Source organism: Lontra canadensis, unplaced genomic scaffold (assembly GCF_010015895.1).
Source record: "Lontra canadensis isolate GAN:19392208 unplaced genomic scaffold, GSC_riverotter_1.0 scaffold9, whole genome shotgun sequence".
In the NCBI taxonomy this organism is placed as follows: domain Eukaryota; kingdom Metazoa; phylum Chordata; class Mammalia; order Carnivora; family Mustelidae; genus Lontra; species Lontra canadensis.
The window spans coordinates 33,855,039-33,880,537 of record NW_022631003.1 but is presented as its reverse complement, the minus strand read 5'-3'; the positions used below and the strand labels follow the sequence as shown (position 1 = coordinate 33,880,537).

Genomic DNA, 25,499 nt, shown 5'->3' with positions numbered 1-25,499 from the left:
TGGATTTGGCATTTGCTGTAAAATGAGATCTACTCACCAAATAAAGTTTGCTGTTGAGTTTTATGCAAGCCTTACAAGAAATGTTTTCATCCATATAATTCATTTAATGACTCAATATAGTCATCTGATTGAAATAACAAAGAGAAATGTTTTATACTATTACATGATTATGTAAGGTATAGGGACAAAAATCCTTGGCTTCAAGTCATTATCTGACTTCCTGTAGACTCTGTTTTCATCTCTTTAAATTGTCAATGACTGTGTTCATATTTAAGATTGTTTGAGTAGTTAATAATCAATGCACCAAGGCATATCAATTCTGCTTTATTCCTGCACAGCCCTACCCCAGGATTTCCCATGTTGAATGAACTCCACAATCTCCTTTTCTGAAGCTCATCTACCTTGGGGCAGTGGATCACCTCTGGAGAAAATTAGGCAACACCTCCTTTCTCACCTCCTTTCACTTCCCTAAGCAATGGTCCCCAACCTTGACCCCCTCTTTAAAACACCACCCCAATCGCTTTCTAATGACCTGACTTCCCGTAAGTGTGCTCCACTTGCCTCACCTACACACACGTCACTTTCTTAACCCACCAAGTCGTATTCCCTGCAAGGTCAGATGACAAAGCATTTCCTCCTCTGTTTGAAGTTCACTCCCAAATAATGGTTGGGATCCACCCCGCTCACATCACAAATTGACTTTGCTACATCAATTTCCCCAATCTTTTGTCTATCTTCTATTGACCTGTTCTTCTTAACCTATACACTCAAATCATTCTCATCTACATAAATCCTTCTTTCACGTCCCATTTCCCTTTAACCACCACCTTATCACGTTTTTCATGGATTCTTCTTTTCAGCCCAACCTCACAGGTAACTTTCACAGTCTGTTATCCTAAAAGTAAAAATTAGATTTTAAAATGCAGACGATGAAACATTTTCCCTTAAGTTTGTTGCTGTTTTTATCATTTGCTTAGAGATGTTGCCCTATATTTTTGATACATCTATCACTAAAGAGCTGAAAATATTCTAGAAGGAAAAACACAATATTCAACACATTTGATTGATCAGTCTCAAAGTCTCCTAATTTTACCTGGATGGGAAATGAGACTAAGCACTTACGGTCATACAGCAAGTTAAGAGCAGAACTGTAACTTGACTTAGGATTCCCTGACTCCCAGTTCAGTGCTGTTTCCCCCTACAAATCGAATGCTGTTCTCTAAATATTCCTCCTCACATTAATTCTTATTCAAATGTTAGTAAACCCAATATAACATTGAGTACAACCATAAGAGGAGGCCAATTTGAAATACAGTACTGCATTTAAATTAAAAATGTTTTCCACCCTTTAATCCTATGAAAAGTATATGGACACCTCTACTTTATGGAATCTTACTACTTTCCATAGACAAAGACAAAACAAAGATTAGAGAAATAAATGTCCATATCTGGGATTTGAAATGGCATAATTAAATGTAGAATTATAGTTTAAAAGATGAAAGGAACCATATAGATTGTCTGACCCAACTTCCTGTTGTTTATCTGTTTATTCTACAACCTGAGTCTCAAGAAGAAAAAGATCACACACCAAATGAGTCTGTGTTGATTCCACTGTACGTCTTCATCCAAGCCAGAGCTCTATGTTAATAGTTAATCTCTTCTGGGTTGGTCAGCCACTAGGAGGGAGGAATAAGTTACCTGCAGAGTTGTACAAAGATCCTAACAAGTTCATTGCAACAGTGGTTAATTAAATATGCCCAGTGTCAAAGAGCTGATTTTTCATTATAAGGAATCATTTTCATCCAAGGAGAGGCATAGTAATTAGGTAAATTGTGGAGTTTGGTTTTACTTAACATCATCTGATCTATACCTGGATATGATATTTCCCTTCTAAAATACGAAAGCCATTGGAGGAATGGAGGCAACTGATAACTTTCACCAAAGGGGATGAAAGTTATTACTAACTTCCCACATGATCCATCCCAGGTTCCACAGTGTGGCACAGCCTGTGAAGCTGAACTATAATTAGGTCCTTCTAGTAATTAAATCCTTTTGACAAGGTAGAAGACAGAACCATGTGGTACTGAATTCTAGAATAACATAAGTCACATTAGAGAAATCTTCCAATCTATTAACTCTTACAAAGTTTTGACTAAGTAATGCTAAGAAATGTTAAAGTCTCAAAGGAGCCAAACCCTACACAATATTTAGGTAACGAAGTGTCAAAGTTCTTCGATATGGGGGGGGGGCACCATTAACCAACCTCCCATTCCTCGTGAAGTTATGTGGTTCGGTTTGAATCAACAACTAAAATTTTGACTTGGGTAATCCCTTTGGTCATTACACCTGAGGGTACTCTCCACCCTATCCCAAAGTCAGGATAAGCAACACACACAAAAAGAGCTCTCCCAGTCCAGAATTAACAATGTTCAGTCAGTGCTCTTTACTTAAAGGAAGAAAACAATTAAGTGAAACCTTGAAGTAATCTCATTCTGCTTGTTCGTCTTCTTCATCCCTCAATGTGTGGTTAGCAAGTGTGGCAATCAGGGCTAAGGCCTGCTATCATTCGGCCTTAATTAAAAAAGACACAAGCAGTGGAGCTGTGAATTAGAAATGTAGCTACGCACTACCCCTGATTAATTTGAGGCTCATGTTGGATTAATAACTCCAAACAAAGAACAAAAGGAAATTGTTATGCGAATTGCAGCCCTCCCAGGCCAGACAAAGGTCAAATCACAGGATTTCAATTTCATCCGGAGTCGCTTAATCAAATCCCTCGGAAGGAAGACCATATGTAGTTCTGAAAGCTACCCATTGTAGTCCTCTTGTCGCTGGACCTGAGGGACGGCACAGTCATCCTCTCAAACTATTCTCAATCGCTTCTCTTCTTTCCCCTTTAATATGACAAAAACTTCATTATTACCAGTGATTAAAGAAGACGAGGTCTGCCCTGCAGAAAACATCTCAACAACTGCTGGCTTAGGGAGGAAGCTGGACACTTGGCACCGAGCCTACAGAGCCTGCTCCCTTTCCCGAGAAAGGTCTTCACCAGCTGCAACAGAGTCATAACCATCAGAGGCGTGTGACATCACTGGCACAGCTCTGGGAAGGTGGCAGTGAGACACTGTATTTATCAAGAGAGGATGAGGAAAGGAGACAGTGTCTGCCTATTAAACAAAAGGCAAAAGAATGAGAGGTATGATCCCTGAGATTTCAGAGGGTATCAGAAGACAGAGCACTCTCCTGTGGCTAGCTCAGGAGCTCTGGGTGAGATGAGGCCAGGGGTCTGCAGGCCTCGGGAGACCTGAGAGACACAGCCAGGCATCCCCAGCCCTTCCTCAGCAGCTCTAAAGTTCATCCACATTTGGGGTTTCCTCGTCTTAGAGACTGCACGAAGGACGGGTGTAGGCTGAGAATAGTAGACTCTCATTAGCAAGATGGGCTTAAGTGGTTTGAAGACATGCTGACTACACTGCAGCCTTAACACTTTGCACCCTGTCAACACCAAAGAGCTACTAACGGTAACCTCTCAGGACCATTACGACATTGGCCTGTATAATCAAGGCCCAGGGCTCCTCAAATGAAATTCTAGCAAATTGGGTAGTTTTTCTAAATGACAGAAGTATGATCTTTGGGGGATTTTAATAAGAATCCCTAAGGTAGCCCTTTGGCCCACCAGAGTCAGCACCAGTATCTCACGGCAATGATGGCAAATAGAATTCTGATGTGCGTGAGCCCCTGGAATGCTTAATAAAGTGCCCTAGACATGACAGGTGCTTAGCAACTCTGGACTTGGGATTTGTATCATTCAATCTACTGTGGCAAGATTTTGAGCCTCTATTCTTCAACGGAAGGCAATAGTAGTTGGTACCTTCATGTATTCTAGATTAAGTCATTTGAGAAATTCATTTGTTCCCCTGAACTCCCATAGTCTTTTGTCAGGGCATCTTTTATTGGATATAAGCACATTCTGGCGTATCTTGTGTCGTTCATTTTCATCTATCCCTTTGTCCATTGAGCAAATATTTTTTTGAGTGTGCTTAGTATATGTCAGGCATTGTGCTAGGCAGTGGAGATAAAAAGATGATGAAAAGCAGATAATATCCTTGTTCTCATGGTTTTTACAATGTAGTCAATGATAGATAATAAACAAATGCAATAATAAATGCAAATTAAAATGTGATGTAGGGACGCCTGGGTGGCTCAGTGGGTTAAACCTCTGCCTTCGGCTCAGGTCATGATCCCAGGGTCCTGGGATGGAGTCCCACATCAGGCTCCTTGCTCAGCAGGGAGCCTGCCTCTCTCTCCGCCTCTGCCTGCCTCTATGCCTGGTTGTGTGCTTTCTCTCTCTCTCTTTCTGACAAATAAATAAATAAAATCTTTTTTAAAAATGTGATGTGCATCACAAAAGAGAGGTACATGATAACATGAAGTTTTAACCTATTAAGGGAGGCTGGGGGATCTTTCCCTGAAGAACTGACACTTTTTTCTCAAGTGTGAACTTGGTAGAAAGAGTAAAGACAGAAGCAGAGTCTCTATTGTCTGAAACAGTGTGACAAGGGGATTGGTCTGAAAAGGGCATGGGCCTAGATCTCAGGTGGCAAGGCAAAGAGCAGTGTGAGCTGATTTTGGAGAGACAGGTGGACCTTGGACCATAAAAAGAACCCTCGTAAGCCATGTTAAGGATTTTGGTGTCATCCTAAAAACATTAGGAAACCTCTGAAATTCTGTAAGAGGAGGTGATTAAGATTCAATGAGAGTTGTGTAGCCGTTGTAATTTGCTTACCATTCTACAAGATCTCTATAGCCATTCACTGTTGTCCCTTCCCAGCACCTAGCACAAAACTTGGCACAGTAGAGTAGGATCTCCTTCTAAAGGATTTGCAGGGTTCATTCTATTGATACCATTGCTCCATAGGTGCCCCCTACCTAAGCTGTGAGCCTTGTTGAGCCTCTGTTTATTTGTTGTTTGTTTGGGGGATCTGCCTGTCTGCAGAGGCCGGAAAGGATGCTCTTCTCAGAAAGATGAGAACCACTTATTGATGAAAGGTAATTTCAACTAAATTAAGTTCAAAAGCATTTTTAGCTTCATTTTTAAAATTTTAATCCAATATAGTTGGCATACAGTGTTATATTAGTTTCAGGTCTATAAGGCAGTGATTCAACAATTCTATACAATACTTGGTGCACATTATGGTAAGTATACTCTTAATCTCCTTCACTTATTTCACCCATACCCACACCTACCGCCCCTCTGGTAACCATTAATTGTCTATAATTAGAGTCTGTTTTTTTGGTTTGTCTCTTTTTTCCTTTTTTCATTTGTTCTATTTCTTAAACTCCACATATGAGTGAAATCACACGGTATTTGTCTTTCCCTGATTTATTTCACTTAGTATTACACTCTCTAGCTCCCTCCATGGTGTTGCAAATAGCAAGATTTCATTTTCAATGGCTGAGTAATATTCCATTTTACGTATATTTGTGTATATATGTATGTATATAATATATCCATATCCATAATATATATACTCCATGCATGTATGTATGTATATGTCTGCGTGTTTGTATATATATATGTGTGTGTGTGTGTGTGTGTGTGTATACACACACATCATGTATCATATATGTCCCACAACTTTTTTCTCCATTCATCTGTCAGTGGACACTGTGTGGCTTCTTCCATAATTTGGCTATTGTAAATAATCAACAAACACAGGGGTGTGTGTGTGTGTGTATATATATATATATATATATATATATATATATAATGTTTTCAAAAGCATTTTAATATACTGTTTGTTCACTATCATTGAATGAATGAACGGCTTTTCTCTTAGCTGCACCATTGGAAGATAGCAGTGCCCTCAACAAAACTTCTGATCATGAGTAAAGAAATGGCATGCATACCTCCTTGAAATTTATTGCCATTGTTTGGGTTGGGTGACTTCTCAAGGGAAAATTATGATTTCAATTCTGAGATATTCAAAGGTGTAATGTCATCGCTTTTGGCAAATTAACCCCCATATCTGAAACCTAAAGTTTTATATTCCGATTTAATGGGTATCAAAAAATCTGTAAATGTATCCAGGAATTATAATTCCCAGGAAGCCCTCATGCAAGCTATGTTCCTTATGTGACACGTAACTATCACATAATAAGTACATTCAGGAAGCATATTCAGATGTTTGTTACACATGATAGAATAGCTGTATCAAGAGCTTTTTAAGGATTATTCAAGTTTCTCTTAAAGCCACTGCATTTCCTTTCCAAAAAGCACTATTACTTGATCTGCATAGTTAAGACAAACCTCAGAAATTGGATGAATGTTAAATTTTTCATATTAGTCTGAAACTCAGAGAAGCTGTCCAAATCCCAGATATAAAATGTACCATTATCTTGTAGACATTTTAAGTCTATGGTGTTTGATTTGGAGAAATAAATTTTATCTCACCACAGAACATGTTGACTGCTTCAGATAGTTTCTAAACATTACTTCAAATTATACTCACCAAAATAAGCATCCAAATTAATTGCTAAACTTGATTTCTCCTTTTACTGAATTTTGATGCTGCCATACACAGTGCTAAATTTGGGGTCATTTAAATATTTATCCTTAGAGTAGACATGGAAGAATCATAAAAATTACTCCCACTAATTGAACACGTAAATGTGTTTTATATATATATATACATATATATATTTTATATATATATTATAAAATATAATATATATAAATATATATACATATATATTTATATATATTATAAAATATAATATATATAAATATATATATTATAAAATATGGTATATATATAAAATATATATATATATAATTTATTTTTTAACTGAAGTCTTTATAAAAGCCATGAGGTGCCTGTATCCATTTGTTAACTCCTTCAATATTTATTGAGTGCTTGCTAAGTGTTAAGTACTGGGAATAGAGCAGCAACTAAAACAGTCTTAATCCTGGCCCTCAGAGTACTTTATCTTTTTCATGTGTAAGGAACATATGACTTAATGGTAGACCCATGCTTCTGAAACTCAGAGTGTTAGGTTTTTACCACTCTGGTATGCTTTTCTTAAAATATTATGGCTTTCGTAAGCATTTCGTCTACATTTTAGACATTTCTAAATATGTGTAATAATTTTCGAGCCTTAATTCCAAATGATCACACTGACAGATGCTGCCAAGGTAACAAGTGGAAGGGGTGAATAATCCTTAGGGTTGGACAGAATATATGAAAAAGAACTATGACCCTTAATATCCATAACATACCTAATCTGTAACTCGGAGTATTCAGAATTTTATTTGACCTAATTATGAAAAGATTATAAAACCTGAGTTTAAGCACTTAGATTTTTCACTGAGCAAAGTAGAGCAAGATTGGTAATCCACACTAAATTTATCCCATAGGAAATTCCAGAAATGGTTTCTCTTATGATAATCTCTATGTATATAAAAACTGTGATTATTAAAAAAGAAGATAAAGTATCACCTGCAATGTATAATTAAACATTTATCAAAATCCTTCCATTCACTAAAAGTTAAATTTTTAGTTACCTAAAAAAATTCTTTTTTTTTTTTTTAAAGATTTTATTTATTTATTTGACAGAGAGATCACAAGCAGGCAGAGAGGCAGGTAGAGAGAGAGGAGGAAGCAGGCTCCCTGCTGAGCAGAGAGCCCGATGCGGGGCTCGATCCCAGGACCCTGGGACCATGACCTGAGCCAAAGGCAGCGGCTTAACCCACTGAGCCACCCAGGCGCCCCACCTAAAAAAATTCTTTATTAAAATCATTCTTTTTACTAAATTTTAAATGTGCAGTTACTTTAAAAAATTCTTTAATAATTATGTAAAGACATCTGTGGAACATACTCTTAAAATATTAACTATCCTCTTTTTAAGGCATAAAATGGAAAAGAGAAAGAAAAGGGTAAAAAAATGAAAGGTAACAAAATAGAAAGCTCTTGAATAGAGGGGATCTGAGCAAAGTTGGAGAGGACAGGCATTCATTTTTAAGAAAAGATAACGCTAGAGTGAGAAAGGGAAAGAGAGGAACATACAGATTGTGATCCAAAGAGCGTGACAGCCAGGAATCTGAGACCAGGGTAATCCCAGTGTGTGTCTAAAGGAAAGAAACATTTTTCTAAACTCATACAAAAGGTCTGAAGGTTACATAAACAAGGAAAAGAATCTAGTCTAGAGAGAAAGAAATGAAAGTTACCAGTTCAACTCTAGTTCTCCTGCCTAAACATCTCCATTTCTACTTTTTAACATAATAAATTTGTGAGCAGTTTTCCCAAGGAAAATATTATGTTAGATATAAAGTACAGTGACTCTCTGTCTGGACCTTCAATAGTCATAGAAGGATGAGTTTACTTCTTCCTATGGAGAGATACTCTGCCCCTATCTAGTGATATCTAGTGCTTATTATAGGGAAGAGTAAAATATTCCTGTTGAATTCTCAAATCAGCTGACAGCTGACAAACAAATAGGCATTGATAAAACACCAATAAAATTTATAAAGTTATTCACAAAGTAAAGTACCATACATTAAAAAAAAAATCAATGACTACAATAAGTGAATTAAAGTATTCTAGGGAATAAATAACAATACTCATTTGTGGCTACTGATTTTCTTCTCAAATGAATCAGAAAATTGTGCTGGCTCTCACTAATGTAAAGAATATTAAGATTAGCAAAAACAAAATAATAAACCTAGGAACTCTATATACTTAACAGTTAGCTCCTGAAGACCAGATTCACTTTCTAATCCACATTTCTATAATAGATTGGATTACTATATTTAAATAAAATCTTAGAATCTGAACATGCCCGACATGGCTTAACCTCATTTTGAAAGGCCAGATTCAACACAGCTACACTCTTAAGTAGTCGGAAGAAAGCAAAATATCTCATGATATTTAGGGTAAACATAGTAAAAAAGGAAGCAAAGAAAAACTAAATTTGGCATCGGCAGTTTGGCTCTTTTGCTTCCTAGAGGAAATGATTTTGACAGAGTAACCATGGGAGTAAAGATTTCAGTGATACTCACTTATTTCCTGGACTGCAAAAGACAACATAATCTTTACATGTAAAGAGCTTATTCACTCTGCTTTAGACACTCTGCATATAAAAGATTTCTTATCTCAACAGCCAGAAATCTATGGCATAACATATAGAGAAGTTGAATCGCTATTTGTACACCTGAAACGAATGTAACAGGTGGGTCAACTATAGTAAAATTTAAGAGGAAAAAAAAAATTAAAGGGAAAGGGAAATCTGAAAAAAATTTTTTAAAAATCATTGATTGTAATTAGTGGCTAGAAAAAATCCCATGTCTACACTGATAGAACTGATAAGGCTGATATACAGAGGAGCTGCTGACTCTGGCTATGGATGTGAAACTGTATGCAAAGATTTCTGTAAAGTTCTCCACTGCACATCTACCAAAGAGTTAACATAATCTCATCCACTCAGGAGAAGAGGAAGCCACTGGGGGAATAGTGTATCACCATCACAAATTCACACCAGACTCTAAGGGCTTTGCAACAATTGTGAATATAAAACCCCAGGCCACAGCAGCAGTGAAGCATTTAAGAAAGATTTATACATAGATAAACTTTTAAAAGTTAATTTGAAAGCCAAGCGAACCCACGAAAATTCATATCATATTGATAGAGTTACAGTGCCTTTGCTTAACATGAATTCTTCACAGCAAAACATGTCAAGATTTCCTCTGCTTCATCATTCAGTCCTTTTGAAACTACTAAATCTCTTCATTCACATTAATAAAACTAGCAGACACTGATTCACGTGTCCCTTCTCTTGCTTAAGTCCATGACACGTCTCTCCCTACTAAATACTCCTATATCCTCAAAATACCTTCTCCCTCAGCTTCTGAGAGTCCAGCCAACGCCAACAGACTCTTTGAGAGAGAGAGCGAGAGAGAGCAAGAGTGGGGAGAAGGAGAAGCAGGCTCCCTGCTGAGCAAGAAGCCTTTACATGGAACTTGATCCCAGGACTCTGGGATCATGACCAGAGCTAAAAGCAGACGCTTAACTAACTGCACCACGCAGGAACCCTGCCTACGCCAACAGACTCTTAAAACTTGAAATTCTTCATGATCGACAGTAGGCAGTTTTCTTTGTTTGTTCTGTGTGTTATTTACTGCCATGACTCCAAGTACCATCTATATGAAAACAGTCACTCAAATCTGCTCTTGACTTCCGACTACTGTATTCTATTGCTTTCTGCCTCTTCATCTGAATATCTTGCAGTTACCTAAAATTCAGCATGTTTAAAATTAAATTCTTATCTCCCCCTGCTCCTCCTCAATGTTTTTGAAGTGGCACAGTTATTCCCTGAAACTCCAAAGTTCAAAAATTAGGCTTGATCCCCACCATCCAGTAAATGATTAGGTCCCATCAATCCATTCTCTTAAATCTCTCTCAACTTTGACATCATTCATTGTCACATTACTCAACTTTAGGCAGAGGCATAGCAAGATGAAATGTCAATCAGTGGATGGCAAGTCTTCCCAGCATCACTTACAAAAGCGAAGTCCCTTCTGTTAAAATGGTTATTTACATTACTATTTGAAGGCAATACCACATAGTATTTTTTAAGACCAGAATGAAAAGTCATAAGGAGGGCAGCGTGAATGTCAGTCTGGGACACGTACAGAGACCGTTCTAAGGAAGCCTCTCATTCACGTGTCCACTTTTCCATCAGTCGAAGTCACTTTCCTGTCCTCAAATCCCCCAATATTAGAACTTGGCTCTGCTTTTAACTTTAGGTTACCATGATCTCTCCCTGGACCACTAAGGCAGACTACTTATCCTATCTCCCTACCTCCAATCGTGTTTCCTCCAGTACATCCTTCACCTCACATTTAACACATCTCTAAATAACGCAGATTGAATCACATCATGCATTTCCATTGCCACCGCAATTCTAAGAAAAGTCCAGCATTTTTAGCAAACTTCCAGGGCCCATCCCAATCTAGTTCCTGTTGACTATGTACTCAATATTCTCTCTGCTATCCCAAATTTCTTGCCTGCCAGGTCCCTAATTTCATCATGCTTTCACATCTAGGCCTTAAAAACTGCTACTGCGTGGCTTCCAGGTTTTGGGTGTGGGGGTAGGATGGAGTTCTCTGGCGGTCTTGATTATGACGTTTTCCTCCTCTGCACCTCGTATAGTCAAAACCTTTGTGGTGATCAACACTTTCACACTAACATACTTTTTAAATGACTCTATTCTCTTCTAGTCTGTAAGATCCCTGGGGGCAGGAGATCAGAATTGTCCTATTCAGTGCAAAACACCTCACACTTAGCACAGTGCCTATCACACAGCAGGGACTTACTAAAGATTGTTGGACAAATGGAGTTGGCAGTTTCTTTATAATTTAGATTAATAGGAGCCACGGATAAGAGTTTTAAAGTGGTAATATATTAAATAGCTGAAACGAAGGTTCATTTAAAGTTAAACTAAAATGTTAAACTGAAATTTGGACAGTAGGAAAATATATGCTGATTGTCTCGCAGTGAATGTGGCATCTTCTAACCTCTTGAATTTATATGCTGCTACGCCGGTACGATACACAGACTAATTTAAAAATCAAATAACAGACTCTAAGAAGTTGTAACAATCCCTGGATTAGTATAGGATGATAACTAAGGGATCTGCTATATTAAATCATGACAATAAAAGTAAAATCCCTCCATCTTTTCCTGGATTACATTCAGAGCTCAAATCAGAGAGCACTAAATGAATAATAATGAATGGATGCCTCTGTGAATGATTGAAGATTGAATCACATTTTAACTAGACTGTATTTATAAGTCCCTTTGGATGACATAATTATAATTCAAACCATACACTAATTAGCAGCAAACATCTATTTAATATTATTTAGTGGGTTTAAAATACATTTTTTACATGTTTCTGAAAACAAATAAGAGAAAGGACACTTTACCTCAACACAAGAAAAGAATGTTAAGGCCCCAAGTCAACAAATAAGTTGGTGCTAGCTAGAAGCAAACCCAATCATATTTAAAAATAAATAGTCATATTATATTTTTCTGAGAAATAATAATGACTAAATATACTCATCTATAAGAGACACAGTGAGAAGGCTTAAAATATACTTTTTCTCATACAATAACTTTTTTAAAAAGATTGTATTTATTTATTTGAGAGAGAGAACACAAGCAGAAAGGAGGGGCAAAGAGTGTGGGAAAAGCAGACCCCTCAGCTAAGCAGGGAGCTCAACGTGGGGCTCGATTCCAGGACCCTCAGCTCATGAGCTGAGCTAAAGGCAGCCGCTTAACAGACTGAGCCACCCAGGTGCCCCAAGTAACATTTTAATAGCAAATTTACATTGTTTTCTATTTCCTATATTGCTTAGCAACTGTTTACAATTACTTTAAAATTGAGATAATTCTTCATCAATTTTATACCACAGTTAAATGTACCTTAATGGGATAATTTACCAAGAGCCAAAACTTTCTCAACATTTTATTTTTAGATAGAATTCCATTTTGCCCCAGCTTTGCCTGGCCAGTGAATACTGCTTTCATTGGGCTAAGCTCCTAATTGCATTTATGTCTTTTAAAAATGTTGACCACTATCTTCTAATATTGTTTCCTTTAAGTTCCTATGCTTTTTAAATTTCCTGAGTGATGAAGAAATTAGGAAGAAAGCCCTAGAATATTCAGAATACAGTAGTTTGAAGATAAAATTATTATTTTTTTTAAATAGGGGGACAATCAACTTTTAATATTTAATATTATATTTTTGGATAGCGCTAGTTAATTAAGCAATTGAGAAATATTGGTCGCTCCAATTTATCATACCAGTGAACCACTTCATATGTGCTACACTTGGTTCCAACTGCTTTATATATATACTAATATATTAATTCTCATAACAACCCTGGGAGTTCAATTTATGTTCACCCTTGTTTTACTGATGGGGTAAAGTTACATGCTGGGTCACAAGCTGAGGAACAGAAGAAGTGTGGATTTGAATGGAGTTGATCTGGTTCTAGAGTCCATGCTCTAAGGGGCTGTGTTGTGCCAACTCTGTGAAACACAAATAGAAGTAGTAATTTTTTTTGCATAGTTTGCTAACAAAAATAGTTTTTTCAGGTTTTGATGTTCTTCTGTATTCCAGTTTCTAAATTCCAAATTACTAGTCTTTGTGAAAGTCTTCATAAAATATTACTTTAGCACTCTGAATAGATTAGCCCAAAAAATATTATGTAATTTCCCATTTTTTCACATCTTGAAGAATGAGAATCACTGGCACAAAGCATTTAAAAAAATTAAGAACCCAGAGTCACTCAGCATGGCTGGAGATCATGATGCGGGGAGAGCAGTACAAGCTGAGGCAGGGGACACTTTATAAAGAACTCTGCGGCCAGCTGTGACTTCCTGATTTTATCCATAGGTAATTATACCAAAAGTGATTTCCAGCATTGGCATGATAGAGTCAAATCTATGTTTCATAAGGATCATAAACTGAGGAAATATTGAACGCGAAGCGGAGACAAGCAAGTGATTGGCGATGCTGTTATTGTTACTAAGCAATGATGAGGTCTAAGTTAAAGCATTTAGAATGAGGAGGGGGAGGGACTGCACAAAATCAGCATACAGATAGTAGATGGATTTGATTTAGCAAATGATAACACTGGGGCTGTGGATGCAATAATAAATTATGGGGGAAATTACAGTAATAGCTAATATTACATAAACATCAATGTGCTGACATTGTTTTGATTTTCTACAAATAATCATAGTCAATACAAGAATGATAATAGAAGCCATGGCAGGAAAGGAAAAGAGATATATTATTATAAACATAGGTTTTTGTCACACACTATTCTGACATTAAACATCATTTAAATCTGCATTTTTAAATACCATCTAAAAACATTTAGTTCCTGAAAATACCAATCAATACTTTTTGTAATTTAACCTATAGTAAAATTAGCCATATAGTGTCCCAGGAAGCCTTTGATGTAATACACTAAAAATTCAAGGTTGAATTTTTTTCCTGTTCCATTTTAAAAACAACAATAAGTAATATTCTCATAGCAAATTTTGTATGAAGAATTAGTTCAGTTGGTAGTATTTCCTGCTGTTTAACTGTAGCAGCTACCAACAAACAACATTTAAAAATTAACCCATTCATTAATTCACTTATTCATTCAAGCAGACCATGCCAGGGGAGTACTGGGTGTGAAAAGCTGTACTAAGCTCTTTGCAAAGTCAACATGAGAGAGAAGGCATGATTGCTTTCTGAAGGAGACTTAACCTGACTAAAGAAACTGTATAGGTGAATCTCTACCAGTAGCAGCTAAATATATCAATAAAAAACATTTCATTTTCAGTGAAATTTCCTTCAGGCTATATTCTCTTCTACCACTTAGGACTAAATATAGAAATCATATATTTCACACTTTGTAACATTTGAACTTTGTGGGTATTTTCTTTTGGAGGGGCATACATTGGAGGGCTCTAGTATGGTACTTTCAAATTGGAAGAAGCTGGATTAGAGGGAATGGTCCTAAATTACATTACAATTTGTGTATAAGCATTTGTGAGAAGAAGGTCCATCGATTTCATCAAAATTTTAACTGGTTTCATGACCCACAATAGGTTAAAAACCACTGAGTCTTTTATCTAAATAGGAAATTGATCAAAACCATGTTTTTCCAAAACCAGTTGAAGTAACTTTTCATGTCTATTTTGTTATAATTTTTTCCAAATGTCTTTATGATTCTACTGCAGGATTAAAAATGGAAGTGATAAAGCATCACCCAAAAAGGCACTGTCCTAAAATTGCTAGTAAAATAGCTAGCCAGTCTTGAAATTTTTATTTGCAGAATTCAAGATTTTTATAAATCATTTATTCAAGGTTTTTGATATCAAACTTTAAAAAAATACTTTGAAACTCTAGGATCACAGCAAAGTGAAATTAAAAAAAAAAATCAATCCAGGCAGTAAATAGACAAATAGTAATTAAAGTTTCTTTGCTTTTTAGGATAATTCAAATGATGATATTTTTAAATGTGACAATTTTCTGCAGCATCAAAAAGTTCCATTTTGGAACCAGAGGTTTCATCTAGAATAGTTCTCACTGGCCTTCCAGAATCATCTGTGCCCATAGATACAGGTATAGAGTTCGGTGAGAAAATGATAAATAACATTTCCAGAAACAATAGAAATTCTCTTACTTCATTGCTCTCTTGTGGAACGTAGTGAGTAAAAATGACTCCAGATTTCCAGTGAGCTTACCTGTATGTAGTACAAATAACATATTTAACTCAAGCTTCTGTTATCAGTACTCTTTATTGCTAAAAGTAGACCAGTCCTACAAAAGAAGATGCAATGCTGCCCCATGCTACCCCGACTCGGATCAGGGTTAGGGACAGATGAGAACCTTTTTCTCTCTTTTTCAGTGATGTTTAGCTGGAATTTGTAATTTGAAGACAAAAGTTTTTACAGATCATTTACATATTTTAGAAATCAAATCTCCATTCAAGACCCCAAATTTTGGACTATCAATCTCAGCCATTAGGAAGCATAACTGTTTTGATAATCCAGGTAATTTTCATTGACGCTGGTGGAGAAAGTGGAACATTTCCAACACATGGATAGTCACCAAAAATGTTGACATTTTGAAGGAAACAAAGAGTTCCATTCAGCTTCCAGAGAATGAGTGAATAAGAGGCCATTTCATCTTCCCCAACTCCCTTTTTTCCCCCTTTCTCTAACACAATACACTTGGAAACAAAAGGCAGATTATTAAGTTTTCAAATGAAGCTACTTGTTCCTCTCCCCTCTCTAGATGCCTCCCCCCTCCTTCGCCCTTCAGCACATCTGGTAACCATGTGTGGTAGTGCTAATGAAGACTTTCCTGAGCCAGTTACAATTAGTTCCAACTGCTGTGGCTTTCCTGGGCAGTACCAAAGTCAAAGACAGGGATGGGGGTGCGGGAGAACCAATGACTCTGTCACTTCACAACACCCAATTCTCCCCTGCCCCTGGGACTCTCATCACCATCCCTCTGAGGAATTTTTGCAGAAAGGTGTAAGCATGTACTTTAAGGGTTCCCTCCCTCCTTTTCTCCACAGCAGTATTTTACGCAACTTGACTTCTATGATCCTTTGAACAATAGAGAATTGTGTAATAGATGCCATTTCCCCTTTTGGTCCGTGTATTAGACTTATCTAACAATTGTATCTCCTGTAATAGAATAAATTTGTGCATTTTACTGTTTGATGGATTAGAAGGAACCGCGGAAGCAAATGTACTGTATACAATTAGGCTGTCTTGAAAACGCACACTTTTGTTTACTCTAGGCCTCTTCCCCCCTTCTCAATCAAGCTACTAATAGAGCTGTTTTAAGTTTCAACAAGGACCATATTAACTGCGGGTCTCCACATGAAACAGAATGCTAAACCCCAACGTCTCCTGACGATGTAAGCTCAAAGTATCCGAAATCCTGTTTTATATTTCTGTCTCAAATCACCGTTATTTCTTTTCAATGCTTTTTTTTTTTTTTTCCTGTGCCTAGCAAATTATGAGTCCGCAATACATACTAATGGCAGTATTAGCCATTGTGAGAAGAGTCTAAGTGACTCTGGGGGTAGAAAACTTAGTATTATTATTTTTGTCAACTTGTACCCACATCTTATCCTAATGCCGTCTACTTTTTAATTTCACCAACTCTGGTCTTAGTACATGCACTTACTCAGTAAGTGTTACCAATGATAACAACCACACTTGACGTTTCAGCCTATCCTACACTCATATATACAGTCAGCACGTGAACTCCATAACTATCCACATTGATTTAAAAAAATTCACAAATAAAAATGCAAAATCCGAAATAAAAACTGGCTTTCCTAATGGATTATTTGAAGCTATTACAATGTATAAGTCAAAGAAAGTAGCATCCCTAAAACAAAGAAACACTGCGGTACAGAAAGAGCACAAAGGAAAGGTACAGGGATATTTTTCTTTCTTCTTTCATCTAAGCCAAACAAAATAATATCACATCCAGAAACAGTGACCATAAATAAAATTCAATAAACATATTAGATTTAAAAAGAAAAATCGGGGCGCCTGGGTGGCTCAGTGGGTTAATCCTCTGCCTTCAGCTCAGGTCATGATCCCAGGGTCCTGGGATCGAGCCCCGCATCGGGCTCTCTGCTCAGCGGGAAGCCTGCTTCCTCCTCTCTCTCTGCTTGCCTCTCTGCCTACTTGTGATCTCTCTGTCAAATAAATAAATAAAATCTTTAAAAAAAAAAAAAAAGAAAAGAAAAGAAAAATCTGTCCTTCAACTCATCTGGCCCTTACATGTAAATAATTTCTTAATAAAAGAAAGAAAAGCATCTCCCCCACTATATATAACTGAAAATTCTTTAACTTAATGCAACTAAAATTTCTACAACTATTCACCCTCCTTGTTTCCCCTCATTGATCACAAAATGTGAATGGTTTAACTGGACAGTGCCAAATCCTCATGCTGGAGAAAGTTTTGCCCTGACCTGGCCAACTATTTCTTTCCATCTCTAGGTGGTTATCCTTCTGAATCGATATCTGCATCTTTCAGAAATGACCAAACTAAAATAAAAGCAAAACTCTTTGCAGATTGTCTGTAAGGTATTTTTTTTCATACCAAGAGAATGTTAGCGCAAAGAAAAATCAAACACACACACACACACACACACACACACACAAATTGTTTAACTGTCATGATGAAAATATTGAGATTCATCTACATTTCAAAATGCCAATAGAATTCTAAGACACAGAATAAGTTAGCAACACCAACACTGTATTATAGAATGACATGTTTTTCATTAATTTTTTCTTTGTTTTTATGAATAAGATGTTGACTCTACTAGCAATAATGACAGTTAATGACAACCCAGTGAGTCACTGCCTCCTGGGCCTTAAGGAGGAGTAGGTTCATGTATAAGTGATAATTAATGCCATTAAACATTCCAACACTACACTTACTTCAACAGCTTTTGGCATTCAAACTCTTAAATGCTTCTACTGTCCCTTACCAAATAATTAAACACTGTGAAGGTACACAGGGTTAATCTGCAAAGCTGACTGACTGGGCTTGCTCTGGGATGTGTCTTGAGAACAGCATCAGTCTGTAATTTTTATGTTCACCGGTCACCTTTAAACGTGGGCATTATATTTTTATCCACCTGCCTAATAGGCTGCCTACAAATTCAATACACAATAAGCTGGGCCCGTATTTTGGGTGATATCAACACTCAGCCCTTGAGTTGCTAACATTGGCTCTGGCATCTGATGATGCTGTGGCAAGTCAGACTTCTTCTAGATGTGATTCAAACACATTTTTATAAACTGTACTTTCAGTGATTTACATGAGGATCATAGGACTTCTCTCAAGATTTCAGGAAGATGCTTAGAGGAAAAACTGAGTAATATTGGATACCAAACTGAAAAGTTATTTAAGATTGGTAAACATGTAGAATGTTCTGATTTCCAGATAATAAAGGATTATTGTATTGTACATACAGATGTTTAAATTAACATGCACATTCCATTCCTATCTTTCTTAAATTCAGCAGAATAACTGTAAGTCTTCACAAGGCATGTTATCAATGTAAAAGCAATAAAAAAGTCGCCCTCTTGTGAATTACTATTTACAGTATTTCACAAGAATGGCATTCACACCCTCCAAATGAACAAGGTTGTCTCTTTAAATTGAAGGACACTGCCTGCACTCTTCATCAGTGAGCATTAGCAACAGGGGGGAGGGGAAGGGAGAAAATAACAAACCATTTTTCTATCATTTGAACTCTCTTTGACCCTCGAAAGCTATTCAAGTATGCACTTAAGCCAATTCAAATAAATAACATATATACACATATATAGAGCAGATATACAGACAGCAAGAGTGAATCCTGATAAAGTAGATAGATTGATACCTAGAAATTAACCACCTTGAAGCCTGTTTCTTGGCATTGTCATTGACAGCACAAGAGGAATTCCCACATATAGAGGATAATAACATTTCATGACTTTAATCAATAATTACGTGAATCGGGGTATAAACTCACTGTGAATCAACTATAGCTAAAAGAGCTAAGTGAGTTCAGAAAAGGAAAGAGCCACCTTGTCCCCATATTGACTGAAAAATTTTTGTTCCATAATCATAGTTCCACTGGGGGAGTGTCAAAGAGGCTGGCAAATATAAAATGCAGTGAGAAGTATATGATGAAATATATCATTTAAGTGATATTTAGCTTAAAAAGTTCAAAATATTCTAGTCAAACTTATTTCTATTCCAAAAGTTAAATATAACATTTTTTGAAAAAAAGTTATATCCCACAAATTGCACTTGTACATATCTGTGTTTGCAAGAATTATTTCTTCATTTTTACTAAAATATTTCCTCAAAATAGACACTAATTGGTGTCTGTTTAGCAATTTCCAGCACTCCTTCTCTACTTGAGTGGCACTGTGTGCTATAGTTTTCAGCATACACTTAATGATACTTACTACTGGGTCTACTGCATTTTTTAACATAAAATACTAATAAAAGTAGTAATCTAAAAACTTGGCAGGTAAATGTATAAGGAATCATGATGTTCCTAAATATTTTTAGGATGCTTTCTAAAGTCACGCACTCCCTCTTCCGCAAAAAGAGATATAAAAGGAGAAAAAGGTAAAAATAGAAATTTGAAACATGACACAACTGTCCTGTATATCTTCTTAATATTTGGAGAGCTTTAATTATACAGTTTCTAGAAGCAAAAACAAAACCCTACCAAAATTAACAGAGGAAGATAGAGATAAACGAGTCACCAAATAAACCTTTCTTTCAGCCAGAACCATGTGGATGTGGAAGTTTCTTCAGGGCAAAACATGTGCCTTGGGTTCCCTGGAATCTCTCCCAAGGCAGGGAAGAGGAATTTGGTGGTTCTGAATATTCATCCCACCCAGGCTTTCCTGTTACCTTGTGGAACAGTGACAACAGCAACTCTAGGAACCCGGGGTCAAGAGGGACTCTTTCTGTTGTGATTCCCAGTGACCCATAGAGCAGGATTTCACCACAATCCTGTGGCATGTGCCTGGGTTTGGGGAGTTCCAGTGTCAGCTCCGAAAAACCCTAAGGAGGGCTCTTCCCTTTGTGAAACAAATTAATTGCACAACCAAATATTGCCACATTCTCGAGGCTTATTGACATAATGGAAACTTCAACCCCCACTTTGGTTTGTATTTTTCCAAAAGAGTAAAAAGCGACCCAGGTAGAGCCCCATGTAATTCAAATAAAGGAAGATAAAAAAGACAGAAGATTTTTTTTTTTTTACTACCCATAGTGGGAAATTACCTATTTTAGATCTGAAGTCCAACAGAGAATAATTCAACTTGGTACTATTCACTCTTGAGTGGTACGTGAGAGAGAATGAATGGAAATCAGTTTGTCTGCTACTTCTGAGTCTTCTAAGCTGTAATACTTTCATCAATATTTACAGTGCCTCAGCCCTGTTTACAGATATGTAATCACACTGGGCTCAACCAAGTTGCAGAGCTCCCTATGATCTTCATGTGGACATCTCAATTAAAAATTACAAACCGTGATTCTTACAATTTTCACTGCTTTTTAAAACTACTTTATTGGGGCGCCTGGGTGGCTCAGTGGGTTAAAGCCTCTGCCTTCAGCTCAGGTCATGATACCAGGGTCCTGGGATCGAGCCCCGCATCGGGCTCTCTGCTCAGCGGGGAGCCTGCTTCCTCCTCTCTCTCTGCCTGCCTCTCTGCCTCCTTGTGATTTCTGTCTGTCAAATAAATAAATAAATCTTAAAAAAAAATAAAAATAAAAAAGTAAAACTACTTTATTTATTATAATTTCTTCTGATTCTTAGCGTCAAAATGAGAAAAACTTAACTGTATTTATTCTCTATGCTATCCAATCCTAGTTTTACTGGGAAAGAGACTTCAGGAGCTCTTCCTCTTCCTCATATCCATAGCAGGATAAAATATAATTTCTAATGGTAAATATTAAAGTCAAAAAATATGAGCAATCATGGAAATTGTGAGTTTTCCCAACACATATGAGTCACTTATATCCCCAGAAGTAATAAAGTCCTGAAAAAAAATAGATTCAAAAAGAGATGATGATTTGATGGTTTTTCCTGTGTTTAAGTCAGATTGACTATGACTAAATAATTTCTCAATTTCTAGACAAAACATGCCAAAGCAAATAGCTTTTAAAATTTTAAAGTATATTGTGTAGTGGTGACTGTTCAAGGTCTCACTAAAGTCAACACTGGAGAGATAATACACAGATGAGTTGGATGCAAAGGGCTATTCTTAATTCATTGATTACAGAAACAAACAAAAGCCCTCTGCAACATTGTTGCAATCAGAAAAGTAAATTTAAAATAAGATATTCTCATTTGTACATTAACAAATCTGATATGGCTCACATTTAATAATAAAAGGGAAAATATATACACTTAAGGTAGTTAAAGCCCAAATCATTGCAAAAATAATAAAATATTTCTCCAGGTTTAATGACTGTAGAATGATCTCAGCATTTTCAGATCAATTAAAATTTTATCCATATCGCACAGTATATACATATTAATTTCCTTACTCATTTGATATCTTTCATATTTTTTCTAATGGCATAAATACAAGGAAGATAATATATTAAACATATTAAATTTAAAACTTCACCAATTAAAAGCCACTCATTTAATCAAGAAAGTTTCATCAATTGCCTATTGTGTCTAATCGGAAGTGGCTCAGTCCTGTAGGAAGCTAAACTACACAGATACACTAGAAGCGAACACTTGTTTTCTAAACTTGCTGATATTAATCTTATTATAGAAACTAGGTATGCATCTCAATTTTTTTAATTAAAAAAATAATTCATGCCAATGTGATCAGACATGCAAATCTATTGCATTGCCCTAGTTCAGTTATGTTGGCATTATTTTCCCAGGAAGGTTGGACCTGATTTCTGTATATTTGTATAAAACCTAGCTCTGTGATGAATATATGGCAAATGCTTAATACATAATTATGGCTGTATTCTGAAAAAAATCAAAAGACCAGCCTGCAGGAAAAAATCTGTTCTAAATACTATTTCTTTAACAGTTAGGCAAGTGAACAGAAATTCGAGTTGGAAATGTCCATGGTCCTAACTTCCTCACTGTGTGACCTTAGACAAATGACTTAACACCCCTGAGTCTTCACTTTCTAAATTATAAAATGTTTTTTCACTTTCTAAATTATAAAATGTTTTGTGACAAAAAAATTCATGACGTAAAAAGATTACAGATTTACCACACACAAATTTCTACCAAATACGTGCACATGGCAGAAAGAAAGTAACTGCAGCAATACTGTTGTTATATTGTCGTAAGACACTAGGCACCCTGATTGTTCATCACCTACATGAATTTCCTCTGATAATTAAAAAACATAATCATTTTCAACCTTTTTCTACAGATATTAAATAGTTCCCTGGCCTACATTTCTGCAGTGATTATTAAAATTAACTGTTTGGAATATCTTGTGATGGGGGAGGGAAACTTTATAAAGAATCCCAAGCATTTAATACATTAAGTATAATTCTAAAGTACAGCATATTTCTTCCTTGTCCATAATCAAAATATACTAATAGTTCTAAACTAGAAAACCTGGACATCTAGGAAAATTTGTTTCTCTTCAAAGGGAACAGAGACACCTGAGCTGAATGATCCCAGAGATCAGTTTTGATGGTCCTGGGGGAATAGTAGAGGGACTTCTCATATCCTCTGAATGGTACAAAAGAGTTTTGCATATCATAAGACTCCCTGAATATTTGTTCATCAAGTGAAACCTATCTTAGGTATGTACACACATTCAGTCCCTCCATCCTAAACATTAAAAACATTTGTCAAGATGAAAATACTGATTTTTCAAGCTCCAGAATACTGCTTACTAGTGATGCCATGTGCAAGAAAAGTGACAAATTCTTGGATTCAGAAAGCAGAGAGAGGAATCAGTTTGGAGCTAAAGAAATACTGTCAGTTATAAGAATTTAATGAGGACATTAAAGTATTTGGAGTTCCTTTGATTAAAGACTGCATATATATTAAGTACCATAACTACATATGTGAAAGTCCTTAAACCATTCATGGAGTCTATTTGTCAAAATTGAGCTACTCTTGTGAATTTAACTGCAAAAAAACCCAAAAACCAAAAAACTTTCCAAACTGTTCCCACGACAGGATCCTATTGAATAAAATATTGAAAGGAATATTTATAAAACTATAAAACTTAAAGCATAAAAAGTGCTGCCCCTGCTCAGGAAACAACTAGATACCTCAGTGAAAGTTAGAAAAGATCATTTGATAATAGTTTCTGTACCTGGCTATAAAGAAATAATCAGTAACTGCTTAAAAAAAAATCACCTCTAAATCTCAGAATGTTCTTGTGATATATGACAAACTAATAAATTTGGGCAAGACTTACTTTTTTTTTTTTTAAAGATTTTATTTATTTATTTGACAGAGAGAGAGAGAGATCACAAGTAGGCAGAGAGGCAGGCAGAGAGAGGAGGAAGCAGGCTCCCTGCTGAGCAGAGAGCCCGATGCGGGGCTCGATCCCAGGACCCTGAGATCATGACCTGAGCTGTTGGCAGAGGCTTAACCCACTGAGCCACCCAGGCGCCCCAGACTTACTTTTTAAATACATTGGTTAATAATAAGTTTTAATTTTTTTAAAGATTTTATTTATTTGAGAGAAGAGAATGAGAGAGAGAGAAAGAAAGCACGAGAGGGGGGATGGTCAGAGGGAGAAGCAGACTCCCCGGTTAGCAGGGAGCCCAACGTGGGACTCCATCCTGGGACTCCAGGATCATGACCTGAGCTGAAGGCAGTCTCCCAACCTACTGAGCCACCCAGGTGCCCTATAACTTTGTTCTAAACTACATTTAAAAATGAAGACTAAGCACACACTAAATAATTCTAGGTCCTCTTGTAAAGGCCCCAAATCAATCACTAAAGTTGTTTGTTTGCTAAACATCTACCATGCACAAGACACAGTGCTGAGTACTTTAATTGTAACCTAAAGTGATGAATCAACACTGCGTTTAACCATTTTTAAATGTCTTCAAATATCATGAGAAAAATATGTAACTGGATAAAAATAGCATTTTTATTACAGAAATAAGAACTAAGGTCACACACAAGGTACATAAAGAAAATAAGTTTTAGAAAGCCTTGGTGTTATTGCTAGTACTAATGCTTATGCATTAACCTTAGCATAGTAATATCAGTATGTACCTTTATAGTATTATGTATGCAAGGTAATAATAAAGTCATTAAAATTGACAAAACAGATTTTCCAATATTTATCCTAATCTGAATGTGTCTTAAATATTGCCTGATATTCTTAGCAGAATCTAGAGGTTCAAAAATAGATCAAATGTGCTGTGCTAACAAAATTTGGAAATGTTTCTTCTTGACCAAGCTATTGATCTGTTCAGAAGTGTGACTGACTGAAATTTCTTAAAGTTCCTATAAATAATGTAATTAAAATGTTCTTCATATTCATAAAAATGATTCACCCTTTTAAAAAAGTATACTTACTATGTCACTTGCTTCAATGATAGCTAGCAGCAATGAATTCTATAATTTTGTAGAATTCATAAAAAATTACTTCCTTCTAACGGTTTTGATCATGATATTTGGTTTCATTGGATGTTTCCATGAAGAAAGGTAAAGAAGGACACCAACAGATATGTATTTTTCATTGTCATCTTTGGTCCATGAAGAGAATATTTTTTATTTGAGCCTTATCTTTTACTCATGGTTACAATACAGTGCTGCTCTTTGAAATTTTCTATTTTTCAAAGATTTCAGTTTTCGTTTTTGTGACGCACACATAACCTTCAGCAAACCTGTTTCTTAAATAATGCATTACTAACATTTATCATAGTTTAATTGTCATATCCCAAATATGAATATTAGTAGAGGAGAGATGGAATAGATAACACAATGTTGAAGCATATAAAAGTAATTGATACTGCTCCCCACCAGAGCCTGAGATGGCCTTAGGCTCACATTGTGTGGCAAACTACCTAAAGAAGAGATGAATTGTTTCCACAGACCTTCTGGTTCATAAATTTCCTGTAGAAAGGAAGCAATTGTTTTTGTTTAAAGGAAACATCCTGGGTTAGATTAAGCAAAAGTCCCATTTTCTGTCAACAGAAGACAAAACAGAGAGGTAAAAAGGTCAATAAATATCGGAAAGCAAAAATCTAGCCAGTACTTATCAGGTACCTGTTTGTGCAACTATTAAGGGCATCAGGAAACAAAATATCTGAATGTCTGAGTTAATTTCTCATTTTATTCAAATATTTTGTATTCTGCGTAGGCATCATATGCGAAGAGATTACTAAACATATAATAATATGAAAGCCTGCCTTTTAAAGTA

General features: G+C 36.2%; 1 protein-coding gene across 6 annotated transcripts in view; it reads right to left on the bottom strand.

The window, feature by feature from the left end:
* SOX5 (SRY-box transcription factor 5) overlaps window positions 1-25,499 on the bottom strand; it is a 976,694-nt gene that overhangs the window by 458,610 nt on the left and 492,585 nt on the right. The window contains exon 3 of one of the 6 annotated variants that reach the window (XM_032855265.1): window positions 15,248-15,308. The exons of the other annotated variants lie outside the window; for them this stretch is intronic. Within the exon in view, the coding sequence (XP_032711156.1) occupies window positions 15,248-15,252 (5 nt within the window). The 5' untranslated portion in view covers window positions 15,253-15,308. The remainder of the gene's footprint in view (window positions 1-15,247; window positions 15,309-25,499) is intronic. 6 annotated transcript variants of the gene reach the window in all.